The 16,007-nt window shown below is 25.1% G+C and overlaps 1 protein-coding gene across 2 annotated transcripts; it reads right to left on the bottom strand.

Moving 5' to 3' along the window:
- Nucleotide 1: 1 nt before the first annotated feature.
- On the bottom strand, nt 2–10,507 carry LOC129963275 (DNA-directed RNA polymerases I, II, and III subunit RPABC2-like). 2 transcript variants are annotated; one of them, XM_056077529.1, is made up of 6 exons: nt 10,354–10,507; nt 5,889–5,922; nt 2,865–2,931; nt 1,349–1,476; nt 577–648; nt 2–223 (listed from the first exon to the last, which is right to left on the bottom strand). In XM_056077529.1, the coding sequence occupies exons 2-6, from the start codon at nt 5,912–5,914 to the stop codon at nt 133–135; spliced, it is 384 nt and encodes a 127-aa protein (XP_055933504.1). In that variant the 5' UTR covers nt 5,915–5,922; nt 10,354–10,507; the 3' UTR covers nt 2–132. The 2 variants fall into 2 exon arrangements, with proteins under 2 accessions (XP_055933504.1, XP_055933503.1); XM_056077528.1 differs by lacking the exon at nt 10,354–10,507 and adding an exon at nt 6,376–6,412.
- Nucleotides 10,508–16,007: the final 5,500 nt, after the last annotated feature.

Raw genomic sequence — 16,007 nt, 5'->3', positions numbered from 1 at the left:
CTGCAGGATTTTTTATGTGTGTTTATTAAAATAATCAAATAATGTACAAATTTATTCATGGTGATAATTTTAATGCATATTTACAAAATTTGCAATGATGAATATGAATTATGATGATGTAATGCAGACAAATTACTCATTGATTATCAATTCTTCAACTCCCCAATCCTCATAACTACCATCAGGCAAATATCTTCTAATGATGATTGGAATTTTATGTGCTCTGAAAAGGCAGTTTATTACTTAAATATTATAAGTAACATGCAAATGAAAATGCTTCTTAAAGGTTGTTTCATAGTTAAACAGTAATAATATGGTCATTTTTGCATAGTAGCTCATATGAAATACTGGCTACTATGGTTACAAATAAGGTATGGATATAGATAAAGAATCTACATGCTATATTTGTTCCAGAAATTTTTTTCATGCTGAATTTCTGAAATTTTAATTGATTTTTTTTTAAAAATGAGATAGAATGCTTAATTGATATGCAAATTATTTTTTGTTAGTTATTATTTAATGATCTGAAGTCTTAAATCTTTAAAATAAAAATTTTATTAAAGAAAATGCATTTACCTTAATTCTTTCATGGCTATTTGTAATGAATCAGTTTCACCTTCAAGTTCAACATTAACTGGGGCATTCATTCTGTAAAGAAATTGCAAATAGAATAATATTTAAAATTAATATCAATTGAAACATTTAAGTTCAATCTGAATAGGACAATATAAACCTCTTTAAAATGTTATTGTCATTATAACATATGATAGAATCTTCAAATGTTTAGTATGATTAATGTTTATTTAAACTATAAAATGATAGTTAATAAATTTATGATTAAAATTACCATTATAAATGAATGATTTTATATCAGGTCAAATTACTTACATAAAACTATATGAATTTAAGGGGATGAACAGGGATTCTATTTTAAAGTAGTATTATATTTCACTAATATATTCCATATAATTCAAGTCATATTAAAAGATTCAATTTAATTTGACTAAAAATTATAGAATATGATTTTCAAAAATAAATAAAATTTTTCTTTTATATTCAATTTCACCTTTAAAAAATTATCATGAATTTTTAATTTTTTGTTATATATAATCTTCCTTAAAAACAGCAACGGAAAAGAATATGCCTTAAGATGCAACTGAATTCTTCAAGATATGAAGAAACTTCTTCCACAAATGCTTCTGAAACATGTAGAAGTTTCAGTATGATTTATATATTAAAATATAATTTCTTGATAAAATATCAATACAATTTACATATTTTCAAACAAAATTGCTTTTAAAAAATGTCAAAAAATTCTAAAATTATGAAAACATATCAATATTCTTACGCTATCTGGAGTGCTCTAGTGCCAAGAACTCGAGCCATTTCATATTTAGTCATAAATGGTGTAGTTGAACGTTTCTGATTCTTCTGTGGTTGCAACTCAGATGCAGGCAATAATGCAAAACTCCCTTCCTACACAAATATATTCTTTAAATACTTTCATTTAAACAAAACAAAAACAATGTTCCTGCAACTGCAAGATTCTGTTTCAATCTATCTGCTTTTATGAAGTTTAAATGTTTTATATGCACAAAGAAAAAAAAATATTTATTTATATAACAAAATATTTCAGATCTAATCATGTCTGAATGTAAAATAAAAATGAATAATGTATAGTATCCAAAAATTTTAATTTAACATAAGTCACTGGATAAGAAATTACTGCCAGGTTTTTAAAACCACTTAAGTAATCATTACAATATCAAGTCTAAACATAGAAATCCTTCAGTTTTATATGCATTTTAAGAAATGAAATGAATTCTGCAGAAAAGTTAAAATAATACATTTGGAGACTTGATTTTACACAATATATTATTCTCAATCACTAGTAACTATGATTATCCTTCTATTTATGATGTAAAATACTTTTTTCAAATCAAGCAACAAGAAATAAATTTACACAATTTGCTAAACAATAAAAAGCATTTTTGCTTTCTTTAAGTCATCAATGCTATGTGTAACATCATGAGAAATTCTCATATTCATTCTTGTTATGTGAGCAGGGTATATTCAGCTTATTTTATATTTTTCAATATATGTCTATTTTTTTGCAGTTTTCCATAATTCTCTAGTATTCATTTTAGCAACAATGGAAATTCTGAATCTGTTGGAGGGTATGTATGTACGTCTAATTAAATGATTTTTATTCTTTTCTCATAAAAAATTTGAAATAAAACATGAACCAGCATTTATATTGCATCTTATCAAATTCTGTGGGGATTTAATTTTATCTTAAATATTATTAGAAATTATAATTCAAATTCTACTATCTGTATTTTCAGTCAGAAACAAATTAATCAACTGTTTCATTTTCAGTGAGATGAGAAAATTACATTATAAATCAAAGGATGAAAATGAATGTAGTTTCCTTTTTATTATTTTGTTGATGATTTACTGTGAAGATTGTACTATTATCATAAACTCAAATACTACATGAATAAATTTTTAAAAATGGAATTTACAAAATTCTCTTTTAAAATACTTAATATCCAGTTTTTAAAACATTAATGAATATCAGAATGTATAAGAATCAAATTCATTATATCTCATACAAATTGGATACTACGAAGGGTGGTATATTTTCATTGATGTATTGAAGGTAAACAAAATTTATACCATTGTATTAGCTTCACCCTGTAATTACATTTGTTTTTAAAGGCGAAATAGATGCATTAATATCTCGTCTTTACAAAACTTTTTCTACAATCTATACATTTTTTCCCTCTATATCTTTTTCCCTGCTTCATAAAATAAATGTTATAACAAGAATATTCTAAAGTATAAAATTTGTTATAAATTACTTCAGTTTGCTCTATTTCATCTAAAGCTTCATCTCCGGGTTCTCCTTCTTCATAATCTTCAACCATACTGCAGAATAAGAACATTGATTAATTTCAATTGTTATACAACAGCAAAAATATAAGAAATATTGTTAATAACATTTGATTAATTTATTCAAATTTATGTCATAAAATTCAAAGAAAAGTCTACATCTGAAAAACAGGGAAAAGGCATAAATATAATATAGTATGTTTTGATTTTAATATAAATAAGAACAATAATTAAACATTATTTTTTCAATGAAAAACATTATATAAAATTGGGAAAAAAATTAACAGTCAAAGCAAGTTAAATACATTGATTTAATGATTTTTAACTTAAAGAAAATAACTTGTTTTTTCAGATATTAAATTTTTAATAGGCATATTTATAAATTTCTGAAATTCATCAAAATTTTAAAGTATATACTTTGATGGTTACAAATTTGAAGCATTCTTCATATATTAGTAAACAAGCGTGGCTTTTATTTTTGCTGATTTTTGTGCCATTCTTCCTTGGTTCTACTTATATACTGTTACACATTTAGGAAAGCACAAATTCTAAAATAAAGTTCATAAATAATTTTTTATTAATTTTGTTATTAAATTATATTAACTTTAGAAATGCATATTTATATGCAAAGCGCTGCTGCTGAAATCAAGAGGAAAAAATTATCCATGTTTTCCCTATATGTATATGCAGTATGAGAAGAAATACGGAAATAGCACTTGTGTATTAATTACAATCAAATAACAATACATCCCTTTGTTTTTACTGAATGGAAAAAACAAAGAGAAGTAAGTAACATTATCTAAAACAATATTTTATTAAATGAATGTTTATATTTATATAAGAAAAGAAAAACAAAATTATTGTTACGAAGAAATTTGAAAAACAAATTCACATGTTAAGATGGGAGATATTGACCACTTACATCATGCCCTCTAATTTTAAGTCATGCAACATTAAGAAATCAGATAAAATAAAATACAAAATATCATTCTTGGTATCACCATACAAAATATTTAATGATTATTTAACAAAAAGTATTACAAAGTTTTTTTTCCCCAGTAACATTAATCCCCAGTTTGAACATTAATTTTTGCAACTTCAACAAATTCTTCAGTCATTAGCTTCATTTTTTTTACAACAATTTAATTTGTAAAGTTGTTTTATGTGTTAGATTCCCCCCTCCCCCAATAAACTTTTTTGTTCTTTTAAAGCTTCATAATATTCAGATGCACTAGTTTTGTATACTTCAGCAAATTTCTTGAAGTCAGAATATTTAAGACCTCCCTAAAAAGTTTATGGCATCAAACACAGTTCATAGACAAATTAAAAAATTTTCTTTTAGAGTTTCAACAAGCATATTTTGTTGATACTAACCTATTTTCCACAGTCACACTGCCATATGAATTCTCCAAATTAGAAAATTCTTTGGAACACAAAATATTCAATCAAATACAAATTATTTAATGAATTTCTTCATTAAATGAATCAAGCTGTTCTTAGAATTCACTTTTTAGAACAATTCGATTGAATTCACTTTTTTATAGGACAATTTCAAATTGAATTTTTGTACGTTCTGAAACGCAGTGGAAATTTGTGCTTGGGAATAAAGAAATAATTCAACCATTCATTTTAATACTGCACTGTTTTCAATGACCTTGGATTTAAACAAGATGCAATTTAGAATTGTAGATGTAAAATTAGTTATGATTTACTTGGAATTTGATATACAGATATTAACAATTGCTTATAAGACTTTAATTACTATTGTTTATAAATACGATTTTTCAGCATCATATTATAACAGTGATAATATTCACTGAAAAGTAATATACACTATTTCTGAAAGGTTTCCATCTTTTCTCTAAAAATATCATCATACAATTTTTTTCTGCATACAATTCTTGATGTAGGAAAATTAGTATTACAAAATAAAGAGTAAAAAAGCTACCTGATTCATTCGTGCATAATTTGTGAATGAAATTAATCTTATTCATTCCATGCATTCTAAGACTGCTTTTTTAGGGGGAGGGGGTAAAAAAAGTCTAAAAAAAAATGCTCGAAATTTTATTAGTGTCAACACTGTCTATAACATCTGCTGACTGAAATATCTTCATCCTGTGAGGTACACAAAAGGGAAGGGATTTTATAGGAAAATTAGGAAGTCGCTGGAAAGTTTTCATGGAAGAATAAAATCTCAATCCATCACTGGTACAATTACAATGGCCTGTAAGCAAAGGTAAAAAAAATTTTGAGTGCAGAAGTTGTACTACCCTAAGCAAAAAATTAAGTATTAACTAACAGCAGCAGGATCATTATAAAAATAAAAAACTAAATAAAAACAGACTGAAAAAATATGTTTCAAGTTTATGTAATAATAAAAAAAAAAGATTATCTGACAGAATTTGAGTTTATTTTAAAAGAAGGGGAAAAATTATTATAATACATTCCAATTTAATAATTTATTATGGTACACAAGTAATAAAAATAATTTTTAAGCAAGTAAGAATAAGGGAAAAGAAAAGTTTAAAAAAACTTGAGAATGTACAATAGTTGTGATATATCAAAGTAAAATATCACTGCAATTGTAACTATGTTAAGTTGGGAAAAGTTGGTAACAGTTTTTAATTAGTTGATTGAGTCACATGTGAAATCATGCTTGTATATATTTTGCATGTAATAATGTGATTGAGGGATTTAAGAATGATAGATTCCGTTTATTTCAAATAAAATATATATTTAGGATCTAATGCTCTACAGTCACAAGCAATTAGATATAGTACAATTTAGACAAACCTTAATGATACTATATTTCAGGCGGCTAGTAGTTGACTAAATTTTTCTCTTTATCACGGCTAGAGTGCTATTCTTCTATTTATTACTGTAAAATGTTTTATTTTATAATAATAAATTTTGCATTTATTTTGAATTGTACTGTTCAATAATGCCATAAAACAATATAATAGTTAACTACATAAAAGAATTAAAAATCTTACTCTGTAGGTTCTTCAATATCAGCCATGACTAAATCTAAATAAAAAGAGAAGAAACAAAATCATGTAATAAATAAGTTTCTAACATACATGTTAAATAAATCTAAAAAATTGAATAAATGTAATTTTAAAAATATACAGAACCGTTATTTTTAAAATATGAAGAAAAAAAAATCAATTTAAATGAAAATATAGTCAAGCCTTGTTGAACAAGCAAGTCAAAATGTAAAAAAAGTGATTTGCTTTTGAACAATGTTTAAAAGAACAAGTGGTGTCACATTATATGCTGATTTGGCCTACATCAGTCTACACTGAGTGCTTGTTTGAAGAGAATCCTTATATTACATTTGCACTGTCAAATGCAACTGTAAGGGTTTGAGCAAATGCCTTTGGAGCCTTAATTAATGAGACTGCATCTCCAAGCAAGATTATACAGCTAGATAGCAATAACACTGATGAGCATATGGAAGAAGAATATAGCTAGAATTACCGAAGATCTTACAGAGTTGCATTTAGTGTTCCAGCAAAAAACTGCAGAGATTTGGCAAGGAGAGGAAGAAATAATAAATACAGCGGAGTAACAACCTTCCATGAAATAAGGGAGATGTTGAAAGTATGGGAAATTATTGCATCTTTGGTTGAAATGCATTGTTCTGATAAGGCAGTAGTTATACATACTATAAGTTCATTTAAAGGTAATTGTGTGTCACCTTTTTGCCATATTTTGAAGCATAGAAAAGACTAATGTCTTTAGATAATTTTCTTGTCAAAAATAAAAAAAAAAAAATTACATAATAAGTAACATTATTATATATCTGTTTAAGTTTTTTTTTTTTTGCAATGTAATGCCATTCCTACAGAAATTTTTTTTTATACGAGTATTTTGCATTATGCTCATTAAAAAAGGTTCTACTGTACAAAACAGGAAAAAATATATAAATAAAAAGAAAAAGGGTCAAATTTATCATATTTTAATTTGAAAAATATATTAAAATTAGTTATTTTATTTCATTTTGCTTTTGTAATTAGTCATGCACATCCAAATTTGTGATATTATGAAAAATACAAGAATAAAATTATGTTTTAACAGAATTAAAATGTCTCTTATATTAATAATGATGAAGGCTTATCAATAGGTAATCTCCAAAACAGATTTTTTACATAGAGCAATTATACTGCACAGCTATATTTCAGAAGGTCAAGGTGTGTACCTGGAAGCCATTTTTTTTAAAAATCTGAATTATTTAAAAATTAAATTATGATGTCTTTTATAATTACTTTCTCATCAAAACCTTTCAGAAGCTTTTTATATGTTTATTATTTCAAAATATTCAAATAAAAATGATTTTTATATAATTTTAAAGCATGAAATTTTATCTTTTTGAAGATATTAATTTCTGTAGAATATTTTGTTGAATTATAAAATTTTTTCCAAAACAAAGTATTGTTCATAACTTTGCAAAATTCAAAAAATGGACTTCATTCTCATTACAAGGTTACAAAATTTTGTTTTGTCATTGAAGTGATGAGAAGAGGAAGCTTTCCTCTTCTTCTATTTCTGACACATGAGTTACAATATTAATAATGAAAAAAAAAAAAAAAAAATCAGGTTAAGAATTTTTTTTTAGGTTTTAAATTTGTAATGAATTAAATTTAAATAACTATCGATTTTTATAAATAATTTTAAAACATTTTAAATGAACCATATGCATAAAAAAAGCTTCTAGCTTATTTTTAAATGTGGAAAGTAATTCTTCCATTGTTATTAAACTTAATAATATTCTATTTTTTAAAGGACTTTATCAAATTTTTAAACGTTTCATATTATATAGAAAAACCAATCTTTCAACAAATGAAAGTAGAATATTAGAAATATAATGCAACAAATAATGTATGCATTAAAATAGTTTTTTTACTCCTATAAATATTTTTTTTATAAATAAGTCTGCTGCCTTTAAAGTGTCTTTTAAATACTTTGTGTTGTTAAGACCATTAAAATTTTTACTTGAAAATATTCCTTTATTTTTATTTTTATGACACTTATATAGAATCATAACTCATTTAAAAATATTGGAAGTTGCTGAAATCATTATTTGAAAAGCAGCAGTTAATAACTGCATTCATTTATGATTCTGTGAACATTAATTATGACTTCCCTACTTTTCAGTTAAAACTGATATACAAATTGAAATACAGCTAAAAAAAATCATCTGAATTTTTTCCCCAAATATTTTACTTAATTTATAATCCAAAGTTGTTGCATCCTTATTTAAAATTTAAATTAAAAAATAATTCACTTTCTATCATTTTTCAGAAGTAACAGTTTATTATGTTTAGAAATTTTTGGCAGAAATTATTTTGGAGTTATATAGCTTTAACCCTTTCTAAGGCTGTGGGAAGTATGCTTCCCACCAAATTTATCAAAATTTGTATGAAATTATGTAGGTTGGCATAAGTTCTGACAAGAAGACAGAAACTGAGATGCTTCAGTTCTTTATCTCACACAAAATGATGTGCCTTGATTTGTTACTTAATTATTAATTAACCAAATTAAATTTATCTAATAAGCTAAACGAATCCCTTTTCTTATTCTAATTTCAAGCCTAAAAATATTTTAACATGACTAGAAAAAGTTGGCCCTTTAAAGGGTTAATAAAATTATTGGGAATTTTAATTAATATTAGATCAGTCAGCTGGATACCTAAGTGGGTAGATGTGCACAAACCTTTATATGCCTGTGTATCACCGATGACACCCATTAATTTAAATTTGAAACCTTCTGTACAATTATTGACATACTTTATTGCCAGACAAATCCACTAAGAACAATTTTATTCATTAAAATAGTTTTTATATCCATTATTGAAAGGAATATAAATGAAAATTGTAATATGAGAAAATTATTCGTGAACTGAATATCAAGGATTACATTCTACTTTAAATTATTTTTTCCAACTATTTTGTAAATTAATTTTACTAATGAATATTGATATGACTTTTTTGGGGTCCTACTTTACTCAATAATTTTGAAGTATTGCCTTCTTGGGTTAAAAATGACAGGTCTTGCACTGATATGATGCACAATAAAAGTTAGAACATCTATCTTCCTGCCCTTTCAGAGTTTTGAAAACAAAAATATTTGCCACTCAAAAGTTTTTATGTTTCATCTATGATAATTATTAATTTTAAAACCTTATTTAACAGCTATTTTTATTTTCCAATTCCTGATTTCATATTTAAATTAACCCTTAACTGGGGAGATGCAGTATCTCAGATCTCCAAGGATGGACTTTCAGTCTCTCCTTTTCTATTTTTAGCTCAATCAAATGGATTGACTCTATAGCTTCTTGTTTTGTGACCTTCAATACTTGCACACTTTTTCAATCAGTTTCAGCGGATACTTTAAAAAAATATTTCAGCAATTTTTTACAGCAACATTTGTTAAGACTGCGCCTCTTTTTTTAGTGTTCCAGTATTATACAAAGTTTAGCAGATGGCTCTAAAACTCGGTCTTCGAAATATCATCCAACCTACTGATCCCCTTATGAAGCAGAGCTCCAGAGACATTTAAATGAAGCAGAAAGTGATTTTAGTGATGAGGATAATTACACAGAAGATTTTTTTAATGAAAGTTCTCATTCAACAGATTCTGATATGTATGTTCAAATATAACTAATTTTTCTAGTGATAAATGTATTTTGAAAATTTTCTAAAATATATTAATATACTAAGAATAATGCCTATAGAATTTACAAGTTGATTTTTATACTAGTACTTAACTTGTATGTTTAAAATACCTTCAAAAACCATGCAACAAATTTCACAAGTTTTTGCATAGAAATGATGCCAGTAATAAAAAAAAGGTTCAATTTTACCCAATATCATTTTTTTTTCTTCATATAATTGTTGAATTTTCCATTATATTGTTTTCTATATACCTACCTTTAAATACTGAAAAAATAAATGTGATTAAAAAAGTAAAATGTTTGTTCAAATGCAATTACCTTTTTCAAAGATAATATATTTTGAAAAAATTCTAAAAATATTTATATATCAAAATATCTATAGAATATATAGGCAGATTTTCATCTAAAACTTTCATTAGAACATTTAATTTGAGTGTAAAGAAAATGCGGTCTCCACGACCGCAACTCCCCAGTTAAGTCTTAAATTTTCACCTCCCCAATTAAGGATAGTTTGAGATAAGGCAACCGAAGAGCACGAATACATTTCAAACAATCATAGTATCATAGAATGTGATCAAAATGTGAAAATCATGATACAAACTTTGAATTTTAAATGAAAAACATTCAAAAATAATTAATAAAATTAGAAGCAACGTATTTAAAATATATTTAACAAGACTAAACACATATCCTTGATACAACTTTAATAAATATGGCATCTATGAAAATAAAACATCACCAAAGAAATAAAATAAGTAACTAATAAATGTAAATAAACATACTTTTAAATTCTGTAGTAAGTTTTCAATATTAATAAATAATTAAAATAAGTATATTTCTACAAATATTTTTTCGGCGTGATGTTAAGAATAAGAATATTGCCACATTCACTATACATTTCCATTATTCGTCAAAGTCGTTTCTATTTCTAATGATCCTCATATTATTCTTGCATCTGATATTTTCTTCTTTCATTCCTTTAAAAAAACTAATGCTTTTATCTTATTAAAAATAAAAGTGCTTTTTCTAAACGTAAAATTTCTTCTATCAATGATAAAATAGCACTATTTTTAACAAATGTACCATAATACATAATACGGTTTTCCCTCTATAGTTCTAGTATGACATTTACTTTTCATTTTTGCAATACCACAATAGGAAGCGCGTATTTCGATTTTATTTTGAAGTGGTGTTATTGTTCGAATTAGTTAATTTGTTTCGGTTTTTGTTCTGGGTCGGAAATTATTTTTTCATAGTATGTTTTCATTTCGAATAAGAATTATTAATGAATTAAGAAGATGACTTAATGAGGTAAGTTAATTTTCTTAATTAGAAAGATTAAATTTCTATAAATATTTTGTCTACAAAAAGATTTTGCGTAGCTAAGCGTAGGTGTTTGCCATTAAAAAAAATTATCGTTTGTTTGAAGTTAATATAACAATTTTCTCCTATGTTTGTACATTATATCTATTACATGAGAAATATTAAAATATTCTTAATACTTCATTTTGACTGTTATATTTAATCTAAAATTACTGAAATTCTAGGAATTAAAATAAGACTGAGCTATTATGTATCAATACTTATCAGTGATCTAGTTTTTAATATTCCATTACGTTTTCAAGTACTATGTTTTCCTTTCAGAATCGTATTTTCAAATAATGAAAAATATAGGATGCATACCAATGATATTTGGTATTCAAGGCTTTTTTTAAAATGAATGTCAGCTGACAATGTCATACTTTATCTGTTGACTAATGTTAGTTTGGGAATACTAGTATTAATTTGCAAAATGTTTATTTTATTACATAAATATATTTTTGTATTTGTCTTTAATAATTTATTTCTTTAAAAGTAGAAATGTCCAGGAGGAGATTAAATTTTGTTTTTATCAAAAATGATTTAGTTCTCAGTGAAATAAAAATTATAATTTATCACAATGCACTGAAATATTTTTTTGTTTGTTATTTGCATAATTAAAGAAAACTGAAAAAATGAATCAAATTAATCTTGCATACTTATTTCCATAGTTTCTGCTTCATTAAAATTATATTGAAATATTTTTTGTTTGTTATTTGCATAATTAAAGAAAACTGAAAAAATGAATCAAATTAATCTTGCATACTTATTTCCATAGTTGCTGCTTCATTAAAATTATATTTTCAAATTTCAAAAACATGTTTCTTTTAAATGTTTTAAAATAGTTTTTTTTGGCCAACCTTCATTAATCTTAATTTTTTAAAAATAAAATTGGATTCTAATAAAATTGGATTCTATTCTAGAATTCATATTAAAGATTAATTTCTTAAGAAAAAATTTGAGATCGTATTTAATATTTAAAGATCAAAAGAAAACCATTGCTGAGTGAAAGAATGTTGGAAATTTAAACTTGTCTTGTTATGGAGAAAATAATATTTACAACGATAAAGATTAATAATCGTGTGGAGTAACTTAATGATCAGTTTACAGCCTCCATTAACTTTGAATATATGTCTTCTGGATGTAGTATGCCCATATGAACTCTTTGCCTTACAAATACAAAACATTTACCTAATGATAGTGAAAATCAAAGAATTTTTTTTTCTGATTTAGGATTTCTGAATATTACAGTGTCAGTTAAAATGGAATCTTGAATGAATTGTAGCCTAAAATTTGTACTAATCAGTTTTAATTTTATGCTTTTTTTTCTTCTTAAACCTTTTAACAGTTTTCCATTTTTTAAGAATTCTTTTTCCAAGCTCATTCATAATATTTGAATTTATGAATGAAAATTTATAAATAATTTATATTAAGTCATGGGTAACATTAATCTATTTACTATCACTTTCTGTATATTATTTTTATCATATATTTCTGAAATGTAAGTTAAGCTAAAAATGTATTTTTTCTTAAAAAATTTCCTAGAATTCAAAAACTGTATGTTAGCTGAAATACAAACAAACAAACAAAAATCCTGTGATATTCAAGCATGTTGCCATAAAGGTGAAAACATAGCCAAATGGGTGCAATATATGTTTTGATCAAATTATTATAAATCAAAATGTGACATCAATAACAATAGTTTTAGCTTTTGTTAAACTTGATATGTTAAAATATGGAGCATAGTAAATGAAATAATTATAAAGTTTAATAATAATGCTCAGTATCTCAATGATTTCATCAGCTTGAAACCTCTGTCAACACTGAATTTGTGTCATCTGGATATTGTACTTCAATATCTCCTATATTATACACTGTCTGAAACTAACACATTTTCTCTATCTATTTGTGATCTTGTATACATGAATCTATTGTACCCATACTAGTCTTATTTTTTCTGCCATTTTATTTTTTGTCTGAAAGATAAATGGAGGAAAAAAAATCTTGCACAATAAATTTCAAACTACAGATGATCGCCTTTGCTGAACATTCTAAAGACCATGCTGTTATTTCGTAAGTCAAAAGTATGGAGGTTATAAAATTATCCAAGTTTTAAAAATAAAGGAACTCATTTTCTCAAAATGAATAATGAATTTCATTCAAAATTAATTTTTTGCTGCAGAAAAATATAATACAGAAAAGAAAAGTGCTATATTGCCAGTATTTAATGATTTATCCCTTATACTTGGATACTATATGTGTTTTTTTGAGATTACTGAATCCATATGTAAATTAACTCCCCTATTTTAGACAAAGTTCTAAAAATTCATGGCTAATACATGGAAATGTATATAATAGTTATTAATTATGTTATTATGATCAAAACATATATTAGGTAGAAATATTGCATATGCTGTATTTATATTATTTATTTCTTTTACATCAGTTACATTATTTAAAGCTTTCATCTTTTATTGTTTAAAGTTATTTTTCTAAGTATTTTATAATATTTATATTTTTTTTATGTATTTATCTTTAGTGAAACCCTAAATTAAAATGCTTGATCAGATTGATGCTTTATTAGAAAATGCCTTTTTGGAAGGCAACTCCATGACCATTACAAATTTACCTTATGGAGCATCTGAGTATTCACTTCTTGAAATAGTTGCTCAAAAGATAAGTAAAATTCTTATTTCTATTTGAACTAGAAAGACCATATCTAAAAAGAATAATTTTATTATTGTTTAATATTTTCTAATTCATTAATATATTAAGATTTTTTCTACTTTCAAAATTTAATTCCTCCCATAAATTTCCAGACTTCTGTTTCTTAAAAATGATTATTAGATAATATTAATTTAAGATTTTATATGTAAAGAAAATATCAGATTTTTAGATTTTAAAAAATTAACTTTTTAAGCACTCTGTAGTTACAGATGAAATAACTACATTAATAAATAACTACTTTTTTAATACAACATATACAAGGTTGCCACACCACTGGGAAAACCTGGAAAACATAAGGAATTTTAAAATTGATTGAAAAAAAAGGCAAATGCAGGGAAATTTGAAAATTTTCATAAAAACCGAGAAAATACCGGGAATTTTTAGTTTCTTAGCTATTTTTTTCCCATCTGAAAAATGTCAATCTCTAAAGATTTCAAGAATAAAAGATCATAGTCATTGCTTCCAAAAATGAAACAATAATATTTGCAATTGTAATGCTGAAACTCGCATCCTTTCTACTCTTTTCACCTATTTTCTTTTTAGATCCAATTTTCAATCCCGTTTCGATTTGTGAGACAACTGTTTTTTTCTTATAAGATTCCCAAATTGCAGCTAATGAGCATGCATAAGACTTCTGTAACTGTGAAAGATTAAAATACATTTCTTTAGCCAGAATAGCAACATTCAATCTGTAGACGCATCACTGTGGTATTTAGTCAGTCACATGTAAATTTATTGAAATTTTTGTTAATTTGGAAAATTGTTAGCTTATTCAGAGTTGATTAGAGAATTTTTTTTAAACGAACGAGCTCCTCAAAATCTGTATTTAATACAAAATGGATGGATAAAAAATAATCCTTATTTTGCTGAAAAGGTTCGAGAAGTCCCACAAAATCCCTTTATTGTGTATTGCTCGCTTTGTGAGAAAATAATAAGCCTAAGTAATATTGGAAAACAGACACTTATTAGTCATACCAAAAAGGTAAATAAAATTACATGTCAGTTCAAAAAAGTCATAAGTAATACTAGACTTTGTATATAAAGGAATTGAGAAGAAGATGATACGCCCAGTCAGAAAACGCCGAATTTAATGTCCAAAAATAAACCTTCTTACATTTTAGTTCAAGAACAACAACAACAAAGTTGAATTTTTATGGGCATTAAAACTTGTTCATCACATTCGTTCTTTAATTCATACTCTGATATATCGAAAATATTTTTACATATGTTCGCTGAAAGTGAAATAGCTGAAAAATGTATGTTATGCCATACAAAAATGTTGTACCTTATTTGTTAATGTTGTTTTATGAAACTGATAGCTGAAAAATCTCCAGAAGTTGATACCCAAATACATGAATTGGCAAAAATGAAAAAAATAATTTTGCTTTGTAATGGTTTTTTTTAGTAATTGATAAATAAGTTGTATCATAACAAAAATGTTTTGTGTTTTATCTCACCAAATCCTTAATTTTGTGTGACTTACAAATAAAGAACATGAGATGTAATATATCCCTCCCCCTCTTAATACATAAATTTTGTTTTGTTAAATTCTAGATAACAAATAAAGAGAAATTATTTTTTTGGTAAATGTCACGATTCTTTTAATATGCTATTATTTCATATAATGTTAAATTGTTGCTTCCTTTCATTGCTTTTTTCACATCTTGAAATAATATTACATTATAACTAGCACATGAGCGCCATTTTCGCATTTCAATGTTCTTGAATGTACGCACAGAGAGGGTAAAAAAAAATCAATTCTTTTTCCAGACATGAGTGGCAACCCTGATACAGTTATAACACATTATCAACTTTTTTGAAAACTTTTAAACATTTTCTAGGATTACTTAAAATTCTCAGCTGTATTAGCAAAAGATAAAGATTTGAGGAAATAGAGTGATTTGATCTCATTAGTGCATTTATTAAATATTCAACACGTTTGTTGCTGGTGATGCACTTTTTCATTTTATTGTATTAGACGGAAGCATTTATGAAATAATTAATGCCGACTCAAATAATTTTGTGAACAAATTCTAAGAGATTTCCTGAACCTGAAAACATGTCTGTAAAAAAAATTTTGGAAATTTTTAAAACTTAAAAAAAAAATCCTGCATGTAATTAAAAATTTTTTATTTAAAATTTTTTACAAAAATAAATGTAACTATTCATATATATTTTTTCATTTATTTTAATTGTTATCAATACCACCTTTTATTTTTTAATTTAGTACAACATTTTATTTATTAAAATTAAAAAATTATTAAAATTAAAACATAATCAGATTAAACAATTTCCCAGCACTAAAAATATAGATTATAATATTTAAAAATATATTTCTATTATTTTTATT

The sequence above is a fragment of the Argiope bruennichi genome, chromosome 3 (genome assembly GCF_947563725.1).
Source record: "Argiope bruennichi chromosome 3, qqArgBrue1.1, whole genome shotgun sequence".
Taxonomy (NCBI): Eukaryota; Metazoa; Arthropoda; class Arachnida; order Araneae; family Araneidae; genus Argiope; species Argiope bruennichi.
Note: the sequence above shows the minus strand (reverse complement) of the source record. Positions and strands in the feature narration are given on the sequence as shown.

Excerpts from the sequence above, each read along its gene's own strand:
- LOC129963275 (XM_056077528.1), bottom strand. The coding sequence starts at position 6,397 with ATGCAACTCTGTAAGATCTTCG. Across the intron at positions 2,932-5,888 it reads GATATTGAAGAACCTACAGA|TATGGTTGAAGATTATGAAG; the intron begins GTAAGATTTTTA and ends CTTATTCTGCAG. Across the intron at positions 649-1,348 it reads ACTAGAGCACTCCAGATAGC|AATGAATGCCCCAGTTAATG; the intron begins GTAAGAATATTG and ends ATTTCTTTACAG.